This window comes from Triticum urartu, chromosome 2 (assembly GCF_003073215.2).
Source record: "Triticum urartu cultivar G1812 chromosome 2, Tu2.1, whole genome shotgun sequence".
Lineage (NCBI taxonomy): Eukaryota > Viridiplantae > Streptophyta > Magnoliopsida > Poales > Poaceae > Triticum > Triticum urartu.
In genome coordinates this window covers 730,996,307-731,024,150 of record NC_053023.1, presented here as the reverse complement: position 1 = coordinate 731,024,150, position 27,844 = coordinate 730,996,307, and the positions used below count along the sequence as shown (strand labels likewise).

The 27,844-nt window shown below is 42.4% G+C and overlaps 1 protein-coding gene across 1 annotated transcript; it reads left to right on the top strand.

Moving 5' to 3' along the window:
• Positions 1-209: 209 nt before the first annotated feature.
• Positions 210-25,684, top strand: LOC125534458 (WAT1-related protein At5g64700-like). Its single transcript, XM_048697679.1, has 6 exons — positions 210-404; positions 516-578; positions 1,375-1,615; positions 23,389-23,547; positions 24,273-24,424; positions 25,339-25,684. The coding sequence occupies exons 1-6, from the start codon at positions 325-327 to the stop codon at positions 25,496-25,498; spliced, it is 855 nt and encodes a 284-aa protein (XP_048553636.1). The 5' UTR covers positions 210-324; the 3' UTR covers positions 25,499-25,684.
• The last annotated feature ends 2,160 nt before the right edge of the window (positions 25,685-27,844 follow it).

Here is a 27,844-nt window from a genome sequence, read left to right as displayed (position 1 = left end):
TGAAAAAAATGGATACTTAGGTCCATGTAACGGACACGTTCTTCACGGAATATGGAAATCTTTTCCGTGTATGTGCGTCACAACTGACTATTTATCCACTAGGTGCATCTATATGGAGATTTTTGTACGGATGTTGACGATGTTCTACTTTTTAAACTGGGATAAAACGCATTTGTTTTGCTTGCGGGGAATGTGCGCTACTTCTAACATTGTGACTGAAACTGCTGCACAGGAAGCAGGTGGAAACCAACTGTCTGTGTGCTCCTTGGGGAGCTCATCAACACAGGAACTATACTATTAAGCAAGGTAGCAGTTGATGGCGGCATGTTTGTATTCTCATTGCTCTGTTATAGAAGCATTCTAGGTGTCATTTTCATCTTGCCATTTGCTCTACTCCTCGAAAGGTCAATAATTTTGTTTCTCGATAATTTTGTTAACAATATAAATTATTATCGTGGGAAGTACTACTATAACTTTTAACCATTGACTCAAGATTGTGTATGATAAATTTGCAGAGGGAAGTGGAAAGAATTGGATACAAAGGCTCTTGTGTGGCTCTCCATCAATGCTTTTGTCGGGTATATACACTCAATGAACTATCCTATATACATTTGAACTAAAACAAAATAATTATTTTGTTTTTATCTGGTAACTCTATATTTTGTTCCCATCAAAATCAGTCAAGCGAATTGGTTATACGTTGGTCTGAAAATGACCAAGCATACATTAGCCAACTAACTTAGTCAACTCTTTGGCTCCATGCCAAAAATTAAATTGAACCCGACTGGTCTACAATCCCCGTATGCTAAAAGTTTTTTCAAATCCTCCTAGAAACAAATGGAAAAATTGTGTGCCATATTATTCAAATATCTTATGACTTTTTTATTTCTCCGTAACCACAACAAAATATTAACAGGCTGATGCAAAACTTATGTTTAAAATTTCATAGTCAATTATATAGACCAAATGTTAAATGTGATTTAGTTACTTTTTCTTTGAGTATATTATTAAGGAATAAGGTATATTGATGTTGATAGTGATATCCTTACATTGTACAGATACTCGTTGCCTATGGCAATGTATTACTATGGGCTACATGACACAAGCGCCTCCTATGGTGTGATCTTCTCAAGTTTGACTCCGCTCTTCACGTTTGTCCTGTCAATATTGCTTGGGTAATAAACAACCCTTTCCTCCACCGTACAAAAACATACTCTAACTCCTTTCCTCCAATCTACTAGAGCTACCCAAATCCAGCTTTAGTCTACTAATTAGTTACAATTACTAGTAACTTCGTCCCTGTGTATAAATAACTTAGTTACTTACCTTAATTACTGGATATTAAAAATGCAACTCTCAAGATATATTTTGCAGTATGGAGAGCTTGCGCCTCAAATCCAAAGAGGCCAGCGCCAAGGTGGTTGGTGCATTGTTATGTTTTGGTGGGGCTTTGCTGATTAGCATGTACAACGGAAAGGAACTGCATCTCTTTACCTCGGTTATAAAAGGCATAATTAAGATTTCTAATGGAGTAGCCGGAGGACAACATCATATGAGGGGAACCTTGCTTTTGTTGGGTGATTGCATATGTTATGCATTTTGGTATCCCATACAGGTATGTCAAATTATGATACGGAGTTTTCATACTAAGGCTTGTATCTATGATTTTATTGGGAAACGTTGCACGGAAAATAGAAATTTTCTACGCACATGCAATGATCTATCCATGGATATGCATAGCAACGAGGGGGGGGGGGGAGTGTGTCTATGTATCCTCGTAGACCATAAGCAGCGTTAAACATCACGGTTGATGTAGTCGAACTTCTTCGTGCTTCAACCGATCAAGTACCGAACACATGGCACCTCCGCGTTATACACACGTTCAGCTCGGTGACGTCCCTCGCCTTCTTGATCCAGCAAGTTGTCGAGGTAGTAGATGAGTTCCGTCAACAGGACGGCGTGGTGACGGTGATGGTGAAGTGATCATCGCAGGGCTTCGCCTAAGCACTACGAAGATATGACCGAGGGTGTAAACGGTGGAGGGGGGCGCCGCACACGGCTAGGCAATTGTCTTGGGTGTGCTAGGGGTGCCCCCAAATCGGATCCGAATCCTACTTGATGTGCCCCCCTCCCCATTCAATAATTCACCGGAGAGAAAAGGGAAGGGGGAAGATAGAAGGAAGGGGGGTAAACCCCCTCTTTTCCTTCTCCCAATCGGCCTCCTGCCATAGGTGGCACACACCACCCCTCATGGGCTGGTGTGCTCCCCTCTCATGGCCCATATGGCCCATATATTCCCCTGGGGGTGTCCGGTAACCACTCCGGTACCCCGATACCTCCCGGAATGCTTCCGGTGTCCGAATACTATCGTCCTATATATCCATCTTTACCTCTCAACCATTTCGAGACCCCCCGTCATGTCCATGGTCTCATCCGGGACTCTGAACAACATTCGATCACCAAATCACATAAGTCATATAATACAATATCGTCATCGAACATTAAGCGTGCAGACCCTACGAGTTCGAGAACTATGTAGACATGACCGAGACACCTCTCCGGTCAATAACCAATAGAGGAACCTGGATGCCCATATTGGCTCCTACATATTCTACGAAGATCTTTATCGGTCGAACCGTTATGACAACATACGTTATTCCCTTTGTTTGTCGGTATGTTACTTGCCCGAGATTGAATCACCGGTATCTTCATACATAGTTCAATATCGTTCCATAATACATTATCCTGCAACTAACTCATTAGTCGCTTTGCTTGCAAGGCTTCTTATGATGTGTATTACCGAGAGGGCCCAGAGATACCTCTCTGATACTCGGAGTGACAAATCCTAATCCCGATCTATGCCAACTCAACAAACACCTTCGGAGATACCTGTAGAGCATCTTTATGATCACCCAGTTACGTTGTAATGTTTGATAGCACACAAGGTATTCCTCCGGTATCCGGGAGTTGCATAATCTCATAGTCGAAGGAATATGTATTTGACATGAAGAAAGAAATAGTAATAATCTGAACGGTCATTATGCCAAGCTAACGGATGGGTCTTGTCCATCACATCATTCTCCTAATGATGTGATCCCGCTATCAAATGACAACAGTTGTCTACGGTTAGGAAACCTTAACCATCTTTGATCAATGAGCTAGTCTAGTAAAGGCTTACTAGGGACATGATATTTGTTTATGTATTCACACATGTATTTATGTTTCTGATCAATACGATTCTAGCATGAATAATGAACCTTTATCATGAATAAGGAAATATAATATAAAATAACAACTTTATTATTGCCTCTAGGGCATATTTCCTTCAGTCTCCCGCTTGCACTAGAGTCAATAATCTAGTTCACATCACCATGTGATTTAACACCCATAGTTCACATTGCCATGTGACCAACACCCAAAGAGTTTACTAGAGTCAATAATCTAGTTCACATCACCATGTGATTAACACCCAAAGAATATTAAGGAGTGATCATGTTTTGCTTGTGAGAGAAGTTTAGTCAACATGTCTGTCACATTCAGATCCGTATGTATTTTGGAAATTTCTATGTCTACAATGCTCTGCATGGAGCTACTCTAGCTAATTGCTCCCACTATCAATATATATCCAGATTGAGACTCTGAGTCATCTGAATTGGTGTCAAAGCTTGCATCGGCGTAACCCTTTACAATGAATTATTTATCACCTCCATAACCAAGAAATATTTCCTTAGTCCTCTTAGGTAACTAAGGATAAATTTTGACCGTTGTACAGTGATCTACTCCTGGATCACTATTGTACCCCCTTGCCAAACTCATGGCAAGGTACACAACAGGTTTGGTACACAACATGGCATACTTTATAAAACCTATGGCTGAGGCATAGGGAATGACTTTCATTCTCTATCTATCATTTGTTGTAGTCGGGCTTTGAGTCTTACTCAACTTCACACCTTACAATACAGGTAAGAACCCTTTCTTTGACAGATCCATTTTGAACTCCTTCAAAACTTTGTCAAGGTATGTGCTTTGTGAAAGTCCTATTAAGCGTCTTGATCTATATCTATAAATTTTGATGCCCAATATGTAAGTAGCTTCACCGAGGTCTTGCATTGAAAAATTCTTATTCAAGTATCCTTTTATGCTATCCAGAAATTCTATATCATTTCCAATCACCAATATGTCATCCACATATAATATCAGAAATGCTACAGAGCTCCCACTCACTTTCTTGTAAATATAGGCTTCACTGTAAGTCTGTATAAAACTGTATGCTTTGATCACCTCATCAAAGCATATATTCCAACTTCGAGGTGCTTGCACCAGTCCATAGATGGATTGCTGGAGCTTCCACACTTTGGTAGCACCTTTAGGATCGACCAAACCTTCTGGTTGCATCATATACAAATCTTCTTTAAGAAACCCATTAAGGAATGCAGTTTTGATGTCCATTTGCCAAATTTCATAATTATGAAATGTGGTAATTGCTAACATGATTCGGACTGACTTAAGTATCGCTACGGGTGAGAAGGTCTCATCGTATTCAACTCCTTGAACTTATCAAAAACCTTTCGCGACAAGTAAAGCTTTATAGATGGTGACATTACCATCAGCGTCTGTATTCTTCTTGAAGATCCATTTATTCTCAATGGCTTGCCGATCATCGGGCAAGTCCACCAAAGTCCACACTTTGTTCTCACACATGGATCCTATCTCAGATTTCATGGCCTCAAGCCATTTATCAGAATCTGGGCTCATCATAGCTTATTCGTAGTTCGTAGGTTCGCCATTGTCTGACAACATGACTTCTAGGACAAGGTTACCGTACCACTCTGGTGCGGTACGTGTTTTGGTCAACCTATGAGGTTCGGTAGTAACTTGATCTGGAGTTTCATGATCATCATCATTAGCTTCCTCACTAGTTTGTGTAGGCATCACGAGAACGGTTTTCTCTAATGTGCTACTTTCCAATTTGAGAGAAGGTACAATTACCACATCAAGTTCTATTTTCCTCCCACTCACTTCTTTCGAGAGAAATTCCTTCTCTAGAAAGATTCCATTCTTGGCAACAAAGAACTTGCCGTCGGATCTGTGGCAGAAGGTGTACCCAATTGTTTCCTTAGGGTATCCTATGAAGACGCACTTCTTCGATTTGGGTTCGAGCTTATCAGGCTGAAGCCTTTTGACATAAGTGTCGCAACCCCAAACTTTAAGAAATGACAACTTAGGTTTCTTGCCAAACCACAGTTCATACGGTGTCGTCTCAACGGATTTAGACGGTGCCCTATTTAACGTGAATGCAGTTGTATCTAATGCATAACCCCAAAACGATAGTGGTAACTCGGTAAGAGACATCATATAACGCACCATATCTAATAAAGTACGGTTACGACATTTGGACACACCGTTACGCTGTGGTGTTCTAGGTGGCGTGAGTTGTGAAACTATTCCACATTGTTTTAAATGAAGGCCAAACTCGTAACTCAAATATTCGCTTCCACGATCAGATCGTAGAAACTTTATTTTCTTGTTACGATGATTCTCTACTTCACTCTGAAATTCTTTGAACTTTTCAAATGTTTCAGACTTGTGTTTCATTAAGTAGATATACCCATATCTACTCAAATCATCTGTGAAGGTCAGAAAATAACGATACCCACCGCGTGCCCCAACACTCATCGGACCGCATACATCGGTACGTATTATTTCCAATAAGTCATTGGCTCGCTCCATTGTTCCGGAGAACGGAGTTTTAGTCATCTTGCCCATGAGGCATGGTTCGCAAGTATCAGATGATCCATAATCAAGTGATTCCAAAAGCCCATCTGCATGGAGTTTCTTCATGCGCTTTATACCAATATGACCTAAACGGTAGTGCCACAAATATGTTGCGTTATCATTATCAACTTTGCATCTTTTGGCATCAATATTATGAAAATGTGTATTACTACGACCGAGATTCAATAAACCATTCACCTTGGGTGTATGACCAGAGAAGGTTTTATTCAAGTAAACAGAACAATAATTATTCTTTAACTTAAATGAATAACCATATTGCAATAAACATGATCTAGTCATATCACGCTCAATGCAAACACCAAATAACATTTATTTTAGGTTTAACACTAATCCTGAAGGTGGAGGGAGTGTGCGATGGTGATCGTATGAACCTTGGAATCACTTCCAACACACATCGTCACTTCACCCTTAATTAGTCTCTCTTCATTCTGCAACTCCTGTTTCGAGTTACTAATATCAGCAACTGAACCGGTATCAAATGCCCAGGGGTTTCTACGAACACTAGTAAATTCCACATCAATAACATGTATATTATATATACCTTTGTTCACTTTGCCATCCTTCTTATCCGCCAAGTATTTGGGGAAGTTCCGCTTCTATGACCATTTCCTTTGAAGTAGAAGCACTCAGTTTCAGGCTTGGGTCTAGCTTTGGGCTTCTTCATGGGAGTGGCAACTTGCTTTCCATTCTTCTTGAAGTTCCCTTTCTTTCCCTTGCCCTTTTTCTTGAAACTAGTGGTCTTGTTAACCATCAACACTTGATGCTTTTTCTTGATTTCTACCTTCGCTGATTTTATCATCGCGAAGAGCTCGGGAATCGTTTTCGTCATCCCTTGCATATTATAGTTCATCACGAAGTTCTAGTAGCTTGGTGATAGTGACTAGAGAACTCTGACAATCACTATCTTATTTGGAAGATTAACTCCCACTTGATTCAAGTGATTGTAGTACTCAGACATTCTGAGCACATGCTCACTGGCTGAGCTATTCTCCTCCATCTTGTAGGCAAAGTACATGTCAGAGGTCTCATACCCACTACTAGGGAAAAGCCTAGCAGTAGCGCTGGTTTTTGGCCTATCAGTAGCGCGGGTAAGCACGCTACTGATAAGGCGCTACAGCTAATGCTTAGCAGTAGCGCCTAGTGGCACTCGCTACTGCTATATCTACTTAGTAGTAGCGCTTTCCAAGTCAATCACTACCGCTAATTATTAGTAGCGCTTTCGAAAACAACCGCTACTACTATTATTCCCTATTCCATTTCTTTTGAATTTTAGGTCATATTCATATACCTGTATACAATTTTTCATACAGTAGCAAAGATTGTTTTTACATCGTAATGAGTTATTAAATCACTAGGTGAAAGAACCTTGGATTAGTTTAAAGTGCATGGATCCAAAGTAACCAATGGTCACTTTGGATCCATCCATGTGAAACTAATCGGATGTTCTTTCACCCAATGACATAATAACTTCTCATCATCATCATAATATCATTAACAACTTATCATCATAATATATCATTGTCATATAACTCCTCATAATCATCATTTTTGTCCATGATGGGACATCATATAACAACTTCGTCACTAGTTATAATAACAACTCGTCCTCATCATCATCATAGTACTCATAGTCACTACTCCTACTCAGCATCACCATCAAGTCTAAGACATTGTAGTCATATATAATCAACACTAACTAATTGTTCTTAATACTTAGCACCTACTCCTCTCTCCTAGCTAAAATACCCTAAAACAGATAAACCGGTCCTTCACCATAATGAAGAATGGACATAAACCTATCTCCAACTTGTGGCTTGCGCACATTCATTTTGTCTCCAATTATTTGCGTGTGCGCATTCATCACTTTGCTCCATTCTTTGATTTTGAGCCTTCCATCGTTTGAAGAAATCGAGTATGCAGTATGGTAAGCAACCGAAGGAGTTGGTCGTAAGCTAACCATATGCATATCACCTTCGGTAAATAGCATGTCAGGCACAACCTGCTTCGGGAGCCTCTGTTCAAAAACGAAATAGTAACATATATAGTTAGCAATGGTTTACTTAAGAATAATGTATGCAATGAAGTTACCATCATTAACAAAATCTTACCAAGTTTTTAGCAATGAAGTTATCATCAAGCAATGTATGGACTAGTGGCACGTATCTAGTATAATTTTGGCTTATAGAGTGACTGGTTTTGAAGGCCTCAACATCTTCTATGAATGAGACAAGATAACATTTCTCCTCACAATTAAGCTCGGAGTTATAGCTGTAGTATGTGTTGTCTACTACCTTCCGAGTATTTCTTGAAGATAAGAAATAAGCTGAAAATTATAAATAAATAAGTTTACTATGGACGAACACCAAATATTTTTAAATTAACAACATAAATTACTGAACTTAACAAATTAGTTTGACAAACTCACATCTAGGCAAAACTGGAGGCATATCCACATCCACCCAGATGTCGATATTATCATCATCATCATAATCTTCGGGACGAATATCAAATCTTATTCGCATTCCCATCTCAAATTCATATGCCTTGAAGAGAGCTTCCCAATTAGAGCAACCGAAATGGGAGCGATCGACCGCATTGTAGAACTTAAACAGAAACTCATAACCATGTTTAGTTCTTAAGTGAGCCCTCCTCGTCTCCACATTCTCAAAGTCATCTAAAACAAAACCAAGCTTCTCCAATACATATGGTCTAGCATGGCACGGGATGTAATAATCGAATTGAAAAAAAATCCATAAATTACAGGTTGAACAAAATAAGCACAAGTGATGATATTAATTACGATGAAATGCTCGTCGTTGCATACCGTACAAACATCAAAGGTCTCTTCCAGCTTCACGGTGAAAAACATCATTTTGCAGGTGAGGAAACCTGTCGCACACACCCTGGTCATCATAGCAGTACCCGCACTCCGGGATCCCATCGTCATCACACATGTCCTGTGTTCAAAATTCAGAGATTATAACTCGACAGCAAAACCCAAAAAATCCGGCATGACCTTTGCTAAAAAAGGACACATCAAGCGCCTGAAATTTGCCGGAACGGAAATTAATCAACACTCCGGCAAAACATAGGCCACTTATCGATTGTCATTGCATTTCAATGGTTCAAAATATGAAAAAACATATTCGAAAATATATTATATATAATCCTAACACTAATTAAACTAGTTTTATTAACTACTTACTAAATAAACTAGTTTTATTAACTACTTACTAAATAAACTAGTTTTATTAACTACTTACTAAATAAACTAGTTCTATTAAGCACTTACTAAATAAACTAGGTCCATTAAGCACTTAATATAAATAAGCTAGTTATATTAATCACTTGCTAAATAAACTAGTTACTTACGATTTGCAAAAACAGAGACAAGGGAGGGAGGGAGGAGAGAGGAGGGGGAGGGGCGGCCAGAGGAGGAGGGGGAGGGGCCGGCCGGAGGAGGAGGAGGGAGGGGCGGTGGGAGGAAGGCTGCCAGCGGAGGAGGGAGGAGGGGGCGGCCGCAGGCGGAGGGAGGAGGGCGGGGTGGGAGGAGGAGGGTAGAGGGCGCGGTGGGAGGAGGAGGGACGGAAGGAGGGAGTACCTCGGTGGCGGACGGACGACGGCGGCGGCGGCGACGAACAACAATGGTTATCGGCGCGGGCGAGAGTGACTGAGAGGGAGAGTGAGGGTCGGCCGCGTGGTGATAAGGTAGGGTTAGTAGTAGCGCTGGTATGAAAAAGCGCTACAGGTAAGGAGAATAGCAGTAGCGCGATACGGTGTAAGGCGCTACTGCTATAACTAGCTGGACGGCGGGGTCATGGCAATTAGAGCAGTAGCGCGGTTTAGAGATGACGTGCTACTGCTATTTTTCTTTCAGCAGCACGTTTTTCCGGCACACGTTGTTGCTAAATAGCAGTAGCGTCGTATTTTGAAGAGCGCTGCTGGTAATATTCTGTGTATAAGGTTTTCCCTAGTAGTGACCTCTCGACACGGGCATGAACTGAAATGCCAATTTTCAGCTCTTGGAACATCTTATATGCTCCGTGGTGTTCAAAACATTTTTGAAGTCCTGATTCTAAGCCGTAAAGCATGGCGGATTAAACTATCAAGTAGTCATTATATCGAGCTTGCAAAACTTTCATAACGTCTGCTCCTGCAATAGGTTTGTCACCTAGCGGTGCATCAAGGACATAATTTTTCTGTGCAGCAATGAGGATAATCCTCAGATTAGGGACCCAGTCCGCATCATTTCTACTATCATCTTTCAACTTAGTTTTCTCTAGGAACATATCAAAAACATATGGGAGCTATATCGCGAGCTACTGATCTACAACATAGACATGCAAAACTATCAAGACTAAGGTCATGATAAATTAAGGACAATTAATCAAATTACTTAAGAACTCCCACTTAAATAGACATCCCTCAAGTCATCTAAGTGATACGTGATCCAAATCAACTAACCCATGTCCGATCATCACGTGAGATGGGGTAGTCATCAATACATCTCTATGTTGATCATATGTACTATATGATTCACGTTCGACCTTTCGGTCTCAAGTGTTCCGAGGCCATGTCTGTACATGCTAGGCTCGTCAAGTTTAACCCAAGTATTCCGCATGTGCAAAACTATCTTGCACCCATTGTATGCGAACGTAGAGTCTATCATACCTGATCATCACGTGGTGTCTCAACACGACGAACTATAGCAACGGTGCATACTTAGGGGGAACACTTTTACCTTGAAATTTAGTGAGGGGATCATCTTATAATGCTACCGCCATACTAAGCGAAATAAGATGCATAAAAGATAAACATCACATGAAACCAAAATATGTGACATGAAATGGCCATCATCATCTTGTGCTTTTGATCTCCATCTCCAAAGCATCGTCATGATCTCCATCATCACCGGCTTGACACCTTGATCTCCATCGTTGCATCGTGGTCGTCTCGCCAACTATTGCTTCTACGACTATCGCTAACGCATAGTGATAAAGTAAATCAATTACATGGCATTTGCATTTCAAACAATAAAGAGACAACCATAAGGCTCCTGCCGGTTGCCGATAACTTTTACAAAACATGATCATCTCATACAATAACGTATATCACATCATGTCTTGACCATATCACATCACAACATGCCCTGCAAAAACAAGTTAGACGACGTCTACTTTATTGTTGCAAGTTTTACATGGCTGCTACGGGCTTCTAGCAAGAACCGTTCTTACCTATGCATCAAACCACAATGGTGTTTCGTCAAGTTTCCTATTTTAACCTTCTTCAAGGACCGTCCGTAGTCAAATTCGATTCAACTAAAGTAAGAGAAACAAACACCCGCCAGCCACTGATGTCTACTACGCAACTTTATTCTTGTAGACACGTGTTGGGCCTCCAAGCGCAGAGTTTTGTAGGACAGTAGCAATTTTCCCTCAAGTGGATGACCAAAGGTTTATCAATCCGTGAGAGGTGTAGGATGGAGATGGTCTCTCTCAAACGACCTTGCAATCAAATACAAGAAATCTCTTGTGTCCCCAACACACCCAATACAATGGCAATTTGTATAGGTGCACTAGTTCAGCGAAGAGATGGTGATACAAGTGTAATATGGATGGTAGAAATATATTTTTATAATCTTTATAAATAAAAACAGCAAGGTAGAAAATAGTAAATGGGCACAAAATGGTATTGCAGTGCTTGAAAATGAGGCCTAGGGTCCGTACTTTCGCTAGTGCAATCTCTCAACAGTGCTAATATAATTGGATCATATAATTACCCCTCAAAGTGCGATGAAGAATCACTACAAAGTTCCTATCTAGCGGAGAACATAAGAATACATTGTTTGTAGGGTGCGAAACCACCTCAAAGATATTATTTTCGTTCAATCTATTCAAGAGTTCATACTAAAATAACACAAAGCTATTCTTTCCGTTCGATCTATCCTAGATTTCATACTAAAATAACACCAAAGCAAATTCATATAATACTCAATCCAACACAAAGAACTTCAAAGAGTACCCCAAGATTTCTACCGGAGAAACAAAGACAAGAACGTGCATCAACCCCTATGCATAGATTACCCCAATGTCACCTCAGGAATCTGTGAGTTGAGTGCCAAAACATATATCAAGTGAATCAATACGATACCCCATTGTCACCACGAGTATTCGATTGCAAGACATATATCAAGTGTTCTCAAATCCATAAAAGTATTCAATCCGGTAACAACAAAATCTCAAAGGGAAAAACACAATTCATCATAACAAGATAGAGAGGGGGAAACACCATATGATCCGACTATATTAACAAAGCCCGCGATACATCAAGATCGCGGCATCTCAAGAACACGAGAGAGAGAGAGAGAGAGAGTGATTAAACACATATCTACTGGTACAAACCCTCAGCCCCGGGGGTGGACTACTCCCTCCTCATCGTGGTGGCCGCCGGGATGATGAAGATGGCCACCGGAGATGATTCCCCCCTCCGGCAGGATGCCAGAACGGGGTCTAGATTGGTTTTCGGTGGCTACAGATCCTTGCGGCGGCGGAACTTTTGATCTAGGTTAACCTCTACGGGTTTCGAAATATTTGGGAATTTATAGTGCAAAGAAGGGGTATGGGAGGCCACCGAGGTGGGCACAACCCACCTGGGAGCGCCAGGGGGCCCTGGCGCGCCCTAGTGGGTTGTGCCCCCCTCACCCCCAGGTGCTGCTCTGGCCCATCAGGAGTCTTCTGGCCCATAAAAAATCCACAAAAAGTTTCGCAATGTTTGGACTCCATTTGATATTGATTTTCTATGATGTAAAAAACAAGCAAAAATACAGCAACTGGCACTGGGCACTGGGTCAATAGATTAGTCTCCAAAAATGATATAAAGTTGCTATAAAATAATTGTAAAACATCCAAGAATGATACTATATTAGCATGAATACTTCATAAATTATAGATATGTTGGAGACGTATCGGCCACCTTTATGCAAAACTAGTTGCATGTCTGTCGGTGGAACCGGTCTCATGTGCGTGGACATGTAAGGTTGGTCTGGGCCGCTTCATCACACAATACCGCCGAATAAAAATAAGACGTTGGCGGTAAGCAGCATGACTATTACCACGCACAACTCTTTGTGTTCTACTCGTGCATATAATCTACGCATAAACCTGGCCCTGATACCACTGTTTGGAAAACATTGCATGGAAAACAAAAAATTTCTACGCACACGCAATGATCTATCCATGGAGATGCATAGCAACGAGGGGGAGAGTGTGTCTACGCACCCTCGTAGACCATAAGCGGAAGATTTAAACAACGCGGTTGATGTAGTCGAACTTCCTCGTGCTTCAACCGATCAACTACCGAACGCACGACACCTCCGCGTTCTGCACACGTTCAGCTCGGTGACGTCCCTCGCCTTCTTGATACACCAAGTTGTCGAGGTAGCAGATGAGTTCCGTCAGCACAACGGCGTGGTTACGGTGATGGTGAAGTGATCGTCGTAGGGCTTCGCCTAAGCACTACGAAGATATGACCGAGGGGGTAAACGGTGGAGGGGGCGCTGCACTCGGCTAGGTAATTGTCTTGGGTGTGCTAGGGGTGCCCCCCACATATATATAGGTGGGAGGGAGAAGGGAGGCAACCAGGGTGCGCCCCTGTTGGAAATATGCCCTAGAGGCAATAATAAATTGATTATTATTATATTTCCTTGTTCATGATAATCGTTTATTATCCATGCTAGAATTGTATTGATAGGAAACTCAGATACATGTGTGGATACATAGACAACACCATGTCCCTAGTAAGCCTCTAGTTGACTGGCTCGTTGATCAATAGATGGTTACGGTTTCCTGACCATGGACATTGGATGTCGTTGATAACGGGATCACATCATTAGGAGAATGATGTGATGGACAAGACCCAATCCTAAGCATAGCACTAGATCGTGTAGTTCGTATGCTAAAGCTTTTCCAATGTCAAGTATCATTTCCTTAGACCATGAGATTGTGCAACTCCCGGATACCGTAGGAGTGCTTTGGGTGTGCCAAACGTCACAACGTAACTGGGTGGCTATAAAGGTACACTACGGGTATCTCCGAAAGTGTCTGTTGGGTTGGCACGAATCGAGACTGGGATTTGTCACTCCGTGTAAGCGGAGAGGTATCTCTGGGCCCACTCGACAGGACATCATCATAATGTGCACAATGTGATCAAGGAGTTGATCACGGGATGATGTGTTACGGAACGAGTAAAAGAGACTTGCCGGTAACGAGATTGAACAAGGTATCGGGATACCGACGATCGAATCTCGGGCAAGTACAATACCGCTAGACAAAGGGAATTGCATACGTGATTAATTAAGTCCTTGACATCATGGTTCATCCGATGAGATCATCGTGGAACATGTGGGAGCCAACATGGGTATCCAGATCCCGCTGTTGGTTATTGACCGGAGAACGTCTCGGTCATGTCTGCATGTCTCCCGAACCCGTAGGGTCTACACACTTAAGGTTCGATGACGCTAGGGTTATAAAGGAAGCTTGTATGTGGTTACCGAATGTTGTTCGGAGTCCCGGATGAGATCCCGGACGTCACGAGGAGTTCCGGAATGGTCCGGAGGTAAAGATTTATATATGGGAAGTCCTGTTTTGGTCACCGGACAAGTTTCGAGGTCACCGATATTGTACCGGGACCACCGGAAGGGTCCCGGGGGTCCACCGGGTGGGGCCACCTGCCCCGGGGGGCCACATGGGCTGTAAGGGGGTGCGCCTTGGCCTATATGGGCCAAGGGCACCAGCCCCAAGAGGCCCATGCGCCAAGGGATAAGGAAAGGAAGAGTCCTAAAGGGGGAAGGCACCTCCGAGGTGCCTTGGGGAGGAGGGACTCCTCCTAGCCGCACCCTTCCTTGGAGGAAGGGCCAAGGCTGCGCCTCCCCCCTCTCCCTTGCCCCTATATATATGTGGGGGGTGGGAGGGCAGCCATACCAATGTTCTGGTGCAGCCCTCTCCCCTCTCCCAAGTACTTCTCCTCTCCCGTGGTGCTTGGCGAAGCCCTGCAGGATTGCCATGCTCCTCCATCACCACCACGCCGTTGTGCTGCTGCTGGATGGAGTCTTCCTCAACCTCTCCCTCTCTCCTTGCTGGATCAAGGCGTGGGAGACATCGTCGGGCTGTACGTGTGTTGAACGCGGAGGTGCCGTCCGTTCGGCACTAGGATCATCGGTGATTTGAATCATGACGAGTACGACTCCATCAACCCTGTTCTCTTGAACACTTCCGCTTAGCGATCTACAAGGGTATGTAGATGCACTCTCCTTCCCCTCGTTGCTAGTCTCTCCATAGATAGATCTTGGTGACACGTAGGAAAATTTTGAATTTCTGCTACGTTCCCCATGAGTGGCATCATGAGCTAGGTCTATTGCGTAGATTCTATGCACGAGTAGAACACAAAGTAGTTGTGGGCGTTGATTTTGTTCAATATGCTTGCCGTTACTAGTCCAATCTTGTTTCGACGGTATTGTGGGATGGAGCGGCCCGGACCAACCTTACACGTACTCTTACGTGAGACCGGTTCCACCGACAAACATGCACTAGTTGCATAAGGTGGCTGGCGGGTGTCTGTCTCTCCCACTTTAGTCGGATCGGATTCGATGAACAGGGTCCTTATGAAGGGTAAATAGCAATTGGCATATCACGTTCTGGTTTTTGCGTAGGTAAGAAACGTTCTTGCTAGAAACCCATAGCAGCCACGTAAAACATGCAAACAACAATTAGAGGACGTCTAACTTGTTTTTGCAGGGTACGCCTTGTGATGTGATGGCCAAAGGATGTGATGAATGATATATGTGATGTATGAGATTGATCATGTTCTTGTAATAGGAATCACGACTTGCATGTCGATGAGTATGACAACCGGCAGGAGCCATAGGAGTTGTCTTAATTTATTTATGACCTGCGTGTCAACATAAACGTCATGTAATTACTTTACTTTATTGCTAACCGTTAGCTGTAGTAGTAGAAGTAATAGTTGGCGAGACAACTTCAAGAAGACACGATGATGGAGATCATGGTGTCATGCCGGTGACAAGATGATCATGGAGCCCCAAGATGGAGATCAAAGGAGCTATATGATATTGGCCATATCATGTCACTATTATTTGATTGCATGTGATTTTTATCATGTTTATGCATCTTATTTGCTTAGAACGACGGTAGTAAATAAGATGATCCCTCATTAAAATTTCAAGAAGTGTTCTCCCCTAACAGTGCACCGTTGCTAAAGTTCTCCGTTTCGAAGCACCACGTGATGATCGGGTGTGATAGATCCTTACGTTCACATACAACGGGTGTAAGATAGTTTTACACATGCAAAACACTTAGGGTTAACTTGACGAGCCTAGCATGTGTATAGACATGGCCTCGGAACACAGAAGACCGAAAGGTCGAGCATGAGTCGTATAGAAGATACGATCAACATGAAGATGTTCACCGATGTTGACTAGTCCGTCTCACGTGATGATCGGACACGGCCTAGTTGACTCGGATCATGTAATCGCTTAGATGACTAGAGGGATGTCTATCTGAGTGGGAGTTCATAAGATGAACTTAATTATCCTGAACATAGTCAAAAGGTCTTCGCAAATTATGTCGTAGCTCGCGCTTCAGTTCTACTATTTAGATATGTTCCTAGAGAAAATTTAGTTGAAAGTTGATAGTAGCAATTATGCGGACTAGGTCCGTAAACTGAGGATTGTCCTCATTGCTTCTTAGAAGGCTTATGTCCTTAATGCACCGCTCAGTGTGCTGAACCTCGAACGTCGTCTGTGGATGTTGCGAACATCTGACATACGCTTTTTGATAACTACATGATAGTTCGGTTAAAATGTTTAGAGTTGAGGCACCGAAGACGTTTTTGAAACGTCGCGAAACATATGAGATGTTTCGAGGGCTGAAATTGGGATTTCAGGCTCGTGCCCACATCAAGAGGTATAAGACCTCCGACGATTTTTCTTGGCCTGCAAACTAAGGGAGAAAAGCTCAATTGTTGAGCTTGTGCTCAGATTGTCTGAGTACAACAATCATTTGAATCGAGTGGGAGTTGATCTTCCAGATAAGATAGTGATGTTTCTCCGAAGTCATTACCACCAAGCTGCTAGAGCTTCGTGATGAACTATAATATATCAGGGACATATATGATGATCCTTGAGATATTCGCGATGTTTGACACCACAAAAGTAGAAATCAAGAAGGAGCATCAATTGTTGATGGTTGGCGAAACCACTAGTTTCAAGAAGGGCAAGGGAAAGAAGGGATACTTCATGAAACGGCAATTCAGCTGCTGCTCTAGTGAAGAAACCCAAGGTTGAACCCAAACCCGAGACTAAGTGCTTCTATAATAAGGGGAACAGCCACTGGAGCGGGATTACCCTAGATACTTGGTAGATTAGAAGGCTGGCAAGGTTGATAGAAGTATATTGGATATACATTGTGTTGATGTGTACTTTACTAGTACGCCTAGTAGCACCAGGGTATTAGATACCGGTTCGGTTGCTAAGTGTTAGTAACTCGAAACAAAAGCTACGGAATAAACGGAGACTAGCTAAAGGTGAGCTGACGATATGTGTTGGAAGTGTTTCCAATGTTGATATGATCAAGCATCGCACGCTCCCTCTACCATCGAGATTGGTGTTAAACCTGAATAATTGTTATTTGGTGTTTGCGCTGAGCATAGACGAGATTGGATTATGTCTATCACAATACGGTTATTCATTTAAGGAGAATAATAGTTACTCTGTGTATTTGAATAATACCTTCAATGGTCTAGCACCTAAAATAAATAGTTTATTGAATCTCGATCGTAGTGATACACATGTTCATGCCAAAAGATGGTAATGATAGTACCACCTACTTGTGGCACTGCCACGTAAGTCATATCGGTATAAAACGCATGAAGAAGCTCCATGTTGATGGATCTTTGGGCTCACTCGTTTTTGAAAAGTTTGAGACATGCGAACCATGTCTATTGGTGTATATGCATGAAGAAACTCCATGCAAATGGACCGTTTGGACTCACTTGATTTTGAATCACTTGAGACATGCAAATCATACCACATGGGCAAGATGACTGAAAGCCTCGTTTTTCAGTAAAATGGAACTAGAAAGCAACTTGTTGGAAGTAATACATTTTGATGTGTGCAGTCCAATGAGTGCTAAGGCATGTAGTGGATATCGTTATGTTCTTACTTCACAGATGATTTGAGTAGATGTTGAGTATATTTACTTGATGAATCATGAGTCTGAATTATTGAAAGGTTCAAGTAATTTCAGGGTGAAGTTGAAAGATCGTCGTGACAAGAGGATAAAATATCTATGATATGATCATAGAGATGAATATCTGAATTACGAGTTTGGCATAGAATTAAGACATTGTGGAAATAGTTTCACAACTAATACGGCCTGGAACACCATAGTGTGATGGTGTGTCCGAACATCATAACTGCACCCTATTGGATATGATGCGTACCATGATGTCTCTTATCGAATTACCACGATAGTTTATGGGTTAGGCATTAGAGACAACCGCATTCACTTTAAATAGGGCACCACGTAATTTCGATGAGATGACACTGTATGAACTATGGTTTAGAGAAACCTAAGCTGTCATTTCTTGAAAGTTTGGGGCTGCGACGCTTATGTGGAAAAGTTTCAGGCCAATAAGCTCGAACCCAAAGCGGATAAATGCATCTTCATAGGACACCCAAAATAGTTGGGTATACCTCCTGTCTCAGATCCGAAAGCAATAAGGGATTGTTTCTAGAATCGGGTCCTTTCTCGAGGAAAAGTTTCTCTCGAAAGAATTGAGTGGGAGGATGGTGGAGACTTGATGAGGTTATTGAACCGTCACTTCAACTAGTGTATAGCAGGGCACAAAGAGTTGTTCCTGTGGCACCTACACCAATTGAAGTGGAAGCTTATGATATTGATCATGAAACTTCGATCAAGTCGCTACCAAACCTCGTGGGATGACAAGGATGCGTACTACTTCAGAGTGGTACGTAATCCCGTCTTGGAAGTCATGTTGCTAGACAACAATGAGCCTACGAGCTATGGAGAAACGATGGTGGGCCCAGATTCCGATAAATGGCTCGCGGCCATAAAATCCGAGAGAGGATCCATGTATGAAAACAAAGTGTAGACTTTGGCAGAACGACTCGATGGTCGTGAGGCTGTTGAGTACAGATGGATTTTAAAAGGAAGACGGACAATGATGGTAAGTATCACCATTAAGAAAGCTCGACTTGGCGTTAAGATGTTTTCCGGCAAGTTCAAGGAGTTGACTACGATGAGACTTTCTCACCCGTAGCGATGCTAAGAGTCTGTTGGAATTATATTAGCAGTCACGGCATTATTTATGAAATCTTGCAGATAGGATGTCAAAACATTGTTTCCTCGACGATTTTCTTGAGGAAAGGTTGTATGTGATACAACTGGAAGGTTTTGTCAATCCTGAAAGATGCTAATAAGTATGCAAAGCTCCAGCCATCCTTCTGAGGACTGGAGTAAGCATCTCGGAGTTGGAATGTATGCTTTGATGAGATGATCAAAGATTTTGGGTGTATACAAAGTTTATGAGAAACTTGTATTTCCAAAGAAGTGAGTGGGAGCACTATAGAATTTCTGATGGGTATATGTTGTTGACATATTGTTGATCAGAAATGACGTAGAATTTCTGGAAAGCATATATGATTATTGGAAAGTGTTTTTTCAATGGAAAGCCTGGATTAAGCTACTTGAACATTGAGCATCAAGATCTATAAGGATAGATCAAAACGCTTAATGGTACTTTCAAATGAGCACATACCTTGACATGATCTTGAAGGTGTTCAAGATGGATCAGTCAAAGAAGGAGTTCTTGCCTGAGTTGTAAGGTATGAAGTTAAGACTTAAAGCTCGACCTCGGCAGAATAGAGAGAAAGGACGAAGGTCATCCCCTATGCTTAAGACATAGGCTCTACAGTATGCTATGCTGTGTACCGCACCTGAAGTGTGCCTTGCCATGAGTCATCAAGGGGTACAAGAAGTGATCCAAGAATGGATCACAGGACAGCGGTCAAAGTTATCCTTAGTAATTAGTGGACTAAGGAATTTTCTCGATTACGGAGGTGGTAAAAGAGTTCGTCGTAAAGGGTTACATCGATGCAAGCTTAACTCCTATCCGGATAGCTCTGAGTAGAGATACCAGATACGTATAATGGAGCAACAATTTAGAAATAGCTCCAAGTAGAACACGTATTTGGAATAGCTCCAAATAGAACGTGGTAGCTGCATCTAGGAGATGACATAGAGATTTGTAAAGCACACACGGATCTGAAAGATTCAGACCCGTTGACTATAACCTCTCTCACAAGCATAACATGATCAAACCCAGAACTCTTTGGGTGTTAGTCACATGGGGATGTGACCTTGAGTGTTAATCACATATCGATGTGAACTGGATTATTGACTCTAGTGCAAGTGGGAGACTGTTGGAAATATGCCCTAGAGGCAATAATAAATTGATTATTATTATATTTCCTTGTTCATGATAATCGTTTATTATCCATGCTAGAATTGTATTGATAGGAAACTCAGATACATGTGTGGATACATAGACAACACCATGTCCCTAGTAAGCCTCTACTTGACTGGCTCGTTGATCAATAGATGGTTACGGTTTCCTGACCATGGACATTGGATGTCGTTGATAACGGGATCACATCATTAGGAGAATGATGTGATGGACAAGACCCAATCCTAAGCATAGCACTAGATCGTGTAGTTCGTATGCTAAAGCTTTTCCAATGTCAAGTATCATTTCCTTAGACCATGAGATTGTGCAACTCCCGGATACCGTAGGAGTGCTTTGGGTGTGCCAAACGTCACAACGTAACTGGGTGGCTATAAAGGTACACTACGGGTATCTCCGAAAGTGTCTGTTGGGTTGGCACGAATCGAGACTGGGATTTGTCACTCCGTGTAAGCGGAGAGGTATCTCTGGGCCCACTCGGTAGGACATCATCATAATGTGCACAATGTGATCAAGGAGTTGATCACGGGATGATGTGTTATGGAACGAGTAAAAGAGACTTGCCGGTAACGAGATTGAACAAGGTATCGGGATACCGACGATCGAATCTCGGGCAAGTACAATACCGCTAGACAAAGGGAATTGCATACGGGATTAATTAAGTCCTTGACATCGTGGTTCATCCGATGAGATCATCATGGAACATGTGGGAGCCAACATGGGTATCCAGATCCCGCTGTTGGTTATTGACCGGAGAACGTCTCGGTCATGTCTGCATGTCTCCCGAACCCGTAGGGTCTACACACTTAAGGTTCGATGACGCTAGGGTTATAAAGGAAGTTTGTATGTGGTTACCGAATGTTGTTCGGAGTCCCGGATGAGATCCCGGACGTCACGAGGAGTTCCGGAATGGTCCGGAGGTAAAGATTTATATATGGGAAGTCCTGTTTTGGTCACCGGACAAGTTTCGGGGTCACCGGTATTGTACCGGGACCACCGGAAGGGTCCCGGGGGTCCACCGGGTGGGGCCACCTGCCCCGGGGGGCCACATGGGCTGTAAGGGGGTGCGCCTTGGCCTATATGGGCCAAGGGCACCAGCCCCAAGAGGCCCATGCGCCAAGGGATAAGGAAAGGAAGAGTCCTAAAGGGGGAAGGCACCTCCGAGGTGCCTTGGGGAGGAGGGACTCCTCCCTTAGCCGCACCCTTCCTTGGAGGAAGGGCCAAGGCTGCGCCCCCCCCTCTCCCTTGCCCCTATATATATGTGGGGGGTGGGAGGGCAGCCATACCAATGTTCTGGTGCAGCCCTCTCCCCTCTCCCAAGTACTTCTCCTCTCCCGTGGTGCTTGGCGAAGCCCTGCAGGATTGCCATGCTCCTCCATCACCACCACGCCGTTGTGCTGCTGCTGGATGGAGTCTTCCTCAACCTCTCCCTCTCTCCTTGCTGGATCAAGGCGTGGGAGACATCGTCGGGCTGTACGTGTGTTGAACGCGGAGGTGCCGTCCGTTCGGCACTAGGATCATCGATGATTTGAATCACGACGAGTACGACTCCATCAACCCCGTTCTCTTGAACGCTTCCGCTTAGCGATCTACAAGGGTATGTAGATGCACTCTCCTTCCCCTCGTTGCTAGTCTCTCCATAGATAGATCTTGGTGACACGTAGGAAAATTTTGAATTTCTGCTACGTTCCCCATCAGCTCCAAGTCCCCAAGTGGCGCCCCCCTTCCATAATTCACCGGAGAGAAAAGGGAAGGGGGAAGAGAGAAGGAAGGGGGGTGAACCCCCTTTTTCCTTATCCCAATCGGCCTCCTTCCATAGGGGGTCACGCCACCCCTTGTGGGCTGGTGTGCTCCCCTCTCACGGCCCATATGGCCCATATATTCCCCCGGGGGTGTCCGGTAACCCCTCCGGTACACCAATAAATACCCGATACCTTCCGAAATGCTTCCGGTGTCCGAATACTATCATTCTATATATTAATATTTACCTCTCGACCATTTTGAGACTCCCCGTCATGTCCGTGATCTCATCCGGGACTCCGAACAACATTCGGTCACCAAGTCACATAACTCATATAATACAATATTGCCATCGAACGTTAAGCGTGCGGACCCTACGGGTTCAAGAACTATGTAGACATGACCGTGACACCTCTCTGGTCAATAACCAATAGCAAAACCAGGATGCCCATATTGTCTCCTTCATATTCTACAAAGATCTTTATCGTTCGAACCGTTATGACAACATACATTATTCCCTTTGTCTGTAGGTATGTTACTTGCCCGAGATTCGATCGTCGGTATCTTCATACCTAGTTCAATCTCGTTACCGGCAAGTCTCTTTACTCGTTCCGTAGTACATCATCCTGCAACTAAATCATTAGTCTCTTTGCTTGCAAGGCTTCTTATGATGTGTATACTGAGAGGGCCCAGAGATACCTCTCCGATACTTGGAGTGACAAATCATAATCTCGATCTATGCCAACTCAACAAACACCTTCGGAGATACCTGTAGAGCATCTTTATGATCACCCAGTTATGTTGTGACATTTGATAACACACAAGGTATTCCTCCGGTATCCCGGAGTTGCATAATCTCATAGTCGAAGGAATATGTATTTGACATGAAGAAAACAATAGCAATAAACTGAAGATCATTATGCTAAGCTAATGGATGGGTCTTATCCATCACATCATTCTCCTAATGATGTGATCCCACTATCAAATGACAACACATGTCTATGGTTAGGAAACCTCTTAACCATCTTTAATCAATGAGCTAGTGTAGTAGAGGCTTACTAGGGACACGATATTTGTTTATGCATTCACACATGTATTTAAATTTCTGATCAATACAATTCTGGCATGAATAATAAACCTTTATCATGAATAAGGAAATATAATATAAAATAACAACTTTATTATTGCCTCTAGGGCATATTTCCTTCAGATTTCCCATAATAGGCATAACATGATTTGAGTTTTTTATCCTTGTTCTTGACTGGTAACAATGAAGAATTTCTAATAATGCAGGTGAAAGTTTTAAAGGTGTGCCCATGGAAACATTGGTCATCAATGTTGACCTGTGTTCTAGGTGGTTTACAAACAGGTGTCGTAGGAATGTTTTTGAGGAGGGACAAACTTGCTTGGCAAGTAGGATGGAACATTCAACTATTAACAATTGTCTACTTGGTAAGTCTTTTCTAGAATACATTCAATTTTAGAAAATCCCTTGCTATTGCCTGAATTTGCATTACTTTTATTCAATCTAACTGATAACTCCACTATATGTAGAAGCTAATCTTAGTTTACCAAGCAAAAAATCAAGGAACACAAGCACGATAGGTTCTGATTGTAGTCATAGGAGACTTTTAAGGACAAGATTGGTTAGAGTTGTGGTGTATTCAACCTTTACTCTAGCTACCAGAATCAGGGAATGTTTGATTCGCGGGATTGTAAGAACATGGGAATAGGAAAGACGTAGTATTGGAATGTCAATACCATCTCAATCCTATAGGAGATTTCGGTTTTATTACATCATAGAAAAACAAAGTATTATTTCAAAGAGATTTGAGTGGATGCTAGAAATCATATGGGAAGTGGTGCAAAGGAATAATTCAGAACTAGGATTCAATCCTATGAATAAATAACCAACATAGGGAAAATTTACTAAGGATTCTAATCCTCCAAATTTCCTATGAAAATCCTTTGAATCATAGGATTCCAATGGGCATATCTCCGTTAAAAGTTAACTCAGTTCAAAGTAGTAAAACTTGCTTGCAAGGACTTCCCATATGGTTTGAGATCCAAATGCTTCATGATGTTGAATATTAAAAGCATTTGTTTCTATATTTTCTCTTAACTTGATAGTTAAAAACAATAGAAAACAATGTGTCCATACTTGATTTGGAACGTAGGCTGCACTTGGCACAACCGCCAATTATTGGTTGAATCTATACGCCGTGGAAAAGCGCGGACCTGTTTTTCCACCAATGTTCAACACATTATCGATTGTCTTCACCATGGTTCTTGGGGCATTATTACTAGGAGAAAGCATCACGGTTGGGAGGTACGTGTATTTTGTTCTAATACTCGGACTCATATTCAAAGCTTTTGCTTTTTCGTATATGTATTTATGCATGTATTGTAATTGGACATAAGGTCCCTGCCCTGGGGTGTGTGTATTCTAAATGTACTTACCATTATCTAAAGAAGTTACACAAAATTATTAAGTGTGACTTGAAGACACAATAGCCTAGGGCGAGCTCATTCTTGTGACAAATATAAAAGTGCCTTTATTAAATTACAAGAAAATGGTGCTTAAATATATTTGTGCTTATCATGATGTATGGACATGTAAGCGTCTCTTGTGATCAATATGATTAGTGAATGCATAATCAGGATGGATCTAGGAATGTGATACAAGGGGGTAGCAATGGGAAGATATAAAATTTTGGAGGTGGCAAACACACGAATTTAGATTATCTTGAGATAATAAATAGGAGGTTGTTTGAGAAAAAAGCTAAGGGGGCATGGCCTCAACATGCTCCCTGGCTCTGTCCCTGTGTATAATTGATGTGTTGTGTGTAAATGTAGCGACGCTATAGCCATCTAGTGGTTTGGAATAGAGAGAGTAAAAATGTTCCTTAACGAATGTTGTGATTTGGGGTCAGTTCTTTTGGCATCTTAAAAAATAAGCCACCTGCTTCCCAAATTTTTCCATAAGCCATCTCTATTATTTATTGGGGCTTCTAAACTAATTATGTAATAACTAATTATAAGTCTCAACAAATTTTGGAGGCGGCTATTTTTTAAGCTGGGAAGAGGCAACTTATTTTTAAGCCACCTAAACGAACTGGCCCTTAGCTTAACATTTTCATTAGAAATACATCAAATATAATAGCTTGACCATTTCTTGTTTTAACGTTTACACTTGCGTACTCTTTTGTTCCATAAGTAATACATTTTGCTATTATTTGGCAGCTTGTTAGGTAGTGCATTGGTTTTCAGTGGTTTGTATATGTACCTCTATGGAAAGGCCAGAGAACTCCATGCGAAGACGTCATCAGGGTCAAGCAATGAAAAGCTTCAGGCGCAACCTACCCATGACTCAAAGTTTGAGGTTCCAAGATTTGGTCCTTGATTTTTTAGGATGCTAGTCTCGAGTGAGCTTTATATTAGAAGTTGATACCACTTTGTTAATGATTTGACCAATCCTAAGATGTGTGATGGTGCATTAGTATTTTCGAGTGAAGTAAACCACTAGTTTGTAGGGTATCTTTCTTATTGGATTGTACAATTGTGATACCATATAGGACAATATCTTCAACTCCACAATACATGCACACAAATTGGTGATTTTGGTCTTATGTGTCTACATCATGAAACTTTCGCTCAATGTATTAGTAGGACCCACCGACGCGCAAGGTGTTAGTGTTTTGTTAAGCTAATACTTTGTATGTTGTCATACAATGACATTATTGGTAAAATTTGTATCTCTCGGTGATGCATTCTTGTTTTGTATGTTGTTGCAGCAAGCTGCGTTTGTTATTGTGTTTTCTTCATTTTGTACATATATGGAAAGATCAACCGAATAAGGGAGCGAAAGTCAAAACTTTCAAGTTAATTTGTTTTGCTTGTAAAAAGAGTGTCTAAGGGCATCTCAAACGCCAACCCGCAAATTCTCCCCGGCATTGTGATAACCCACAAGTATAGTGGATCAATTGTAGCCTCTTTCGATAAGTAAGAGTGTCGAACCCAACGAGGAGCTAAAGGTAGAACAAATATTCCCTCAAGTTCTATCGACCACCAATACAACTCTACGCGCGCTTGACGTTCGCTTTACCTATAACAAGTATGAAACTAGAAGTACTTTTGTAGGTGTGATAGTAGGTTTGCAAGATAATAAAGAGCACGTAAATAAAATCTAGGAGCTGTTTAGATAAAGACACAACTAAATTAGTTTTAGCAGAGAGCTTTTGTCAACAAGAAAGTTATTTGTCCCTAGGCAATCGATAACAAGTACCGGTAATCATTCTTGTAATTTTATATGAGGGAGAGGCATGAGCTAACATACTTTCTCTACTTGGATCGTATGCACTTATGATTGGAACTCTAGCAAGCATCCACAACTACTAAATATCATTAAGGTCGTGAAACCCAACCATAGCATTAAGTATCAAGTCCTCTTTATTCCCATACGTCATACCCCACCTACTCGGGTTTAAGTTTCTGTCACTCTCGCAACCCACCGTAAGCGAACCATGAACATATTGCAACACCCTACAGAGAGGGCCCCTCACGTTTGCGCGAGACGGAGGGCACCGTAGGACAGCACCATAAATAAAATATGCAATCATACCAACCAAGATCACGATTAACCCATAGGACAAAACAGATCTACTCAAACATCATAGGATAACCATAGATCATTGGGAAATAATATATGAAGTTGAGCACCATGTTTAAGTAGATATTACAGCGGGGGGAAGAAGTTTTACACCGCTGCATAGAGGGGGAGAGAGTTGGTGTTGATGGTAGCAAGATTGTTGATGTAGATCGCCGTCTCGATCGTTGCCCCGGTGGCACTGCGGCGCCACCGGAAGCGAGGGGGGAGAGCCCCCCTAATTCTTCCTTGGACTCCCCCCTAGATGGGGAGGAGAATTCCACCTCTGGTCCATGGTCTCCTATGGCCGCGGAGGGGCGGGAGCCCCTCCGAGATTGGATCTCCCTCTCTGTTCTCTTCTGTTTCGCGTTCCCCAAATCTAGCCGAAAACAATTCTTATATTCCGGGAGATCCTTAACTCCGATTGTGCTGAGATTTTAACACGATTTTTTTTCGGATATAAGCTTCCTTGCGCCCGAAGTGGAGCTCCAACCGACGTTCGAGGAGGGCACAACCCACCACCACGCGCCACGGGCCTCTGGCGCGCCCTGGTGTCTTGTGGGCTGTGTGGGCCTCCGTTTGCAGTGATTCCAACTCCCAAAAATCACATATATTCCAAGATAATTCTCCGTGAAATTTTATTGCATTTGTACTTCATTTGATATGGATTCTCTACGATACAAAAACATGCAGAAAACAGGAACTGACACTGGGCACTGGATCAATAGGTTAGTCCAATAAATCATATAAAAAGTTGCCAAAATATGTGAAAGTTGTATAATATTGGCATGAAGCAATAAAAAATTATAGGTACGACGGAGACGTATCACATTGAAGGATACGGGAGGTGGCCATCCAATACTATCATGTATATGCCCTCTAGTAAAGGGAAATTCGAAATTCAAATATAGTCCAATCCACACAGCGCGACAGATCATACCATCACCGAATCACATGCCCGATCACAACCAAAAAGAGGCAATTATGCTTAGTTTTTACATGCCCCAATCCAAAAGAACATCAGCCCCACCGGCAATCCCAGCCTTCCTCCCCAATCAAGGTGTCGTCGCTGCCGCATAGGCAACCTCCACCTTCTTGGCCGCC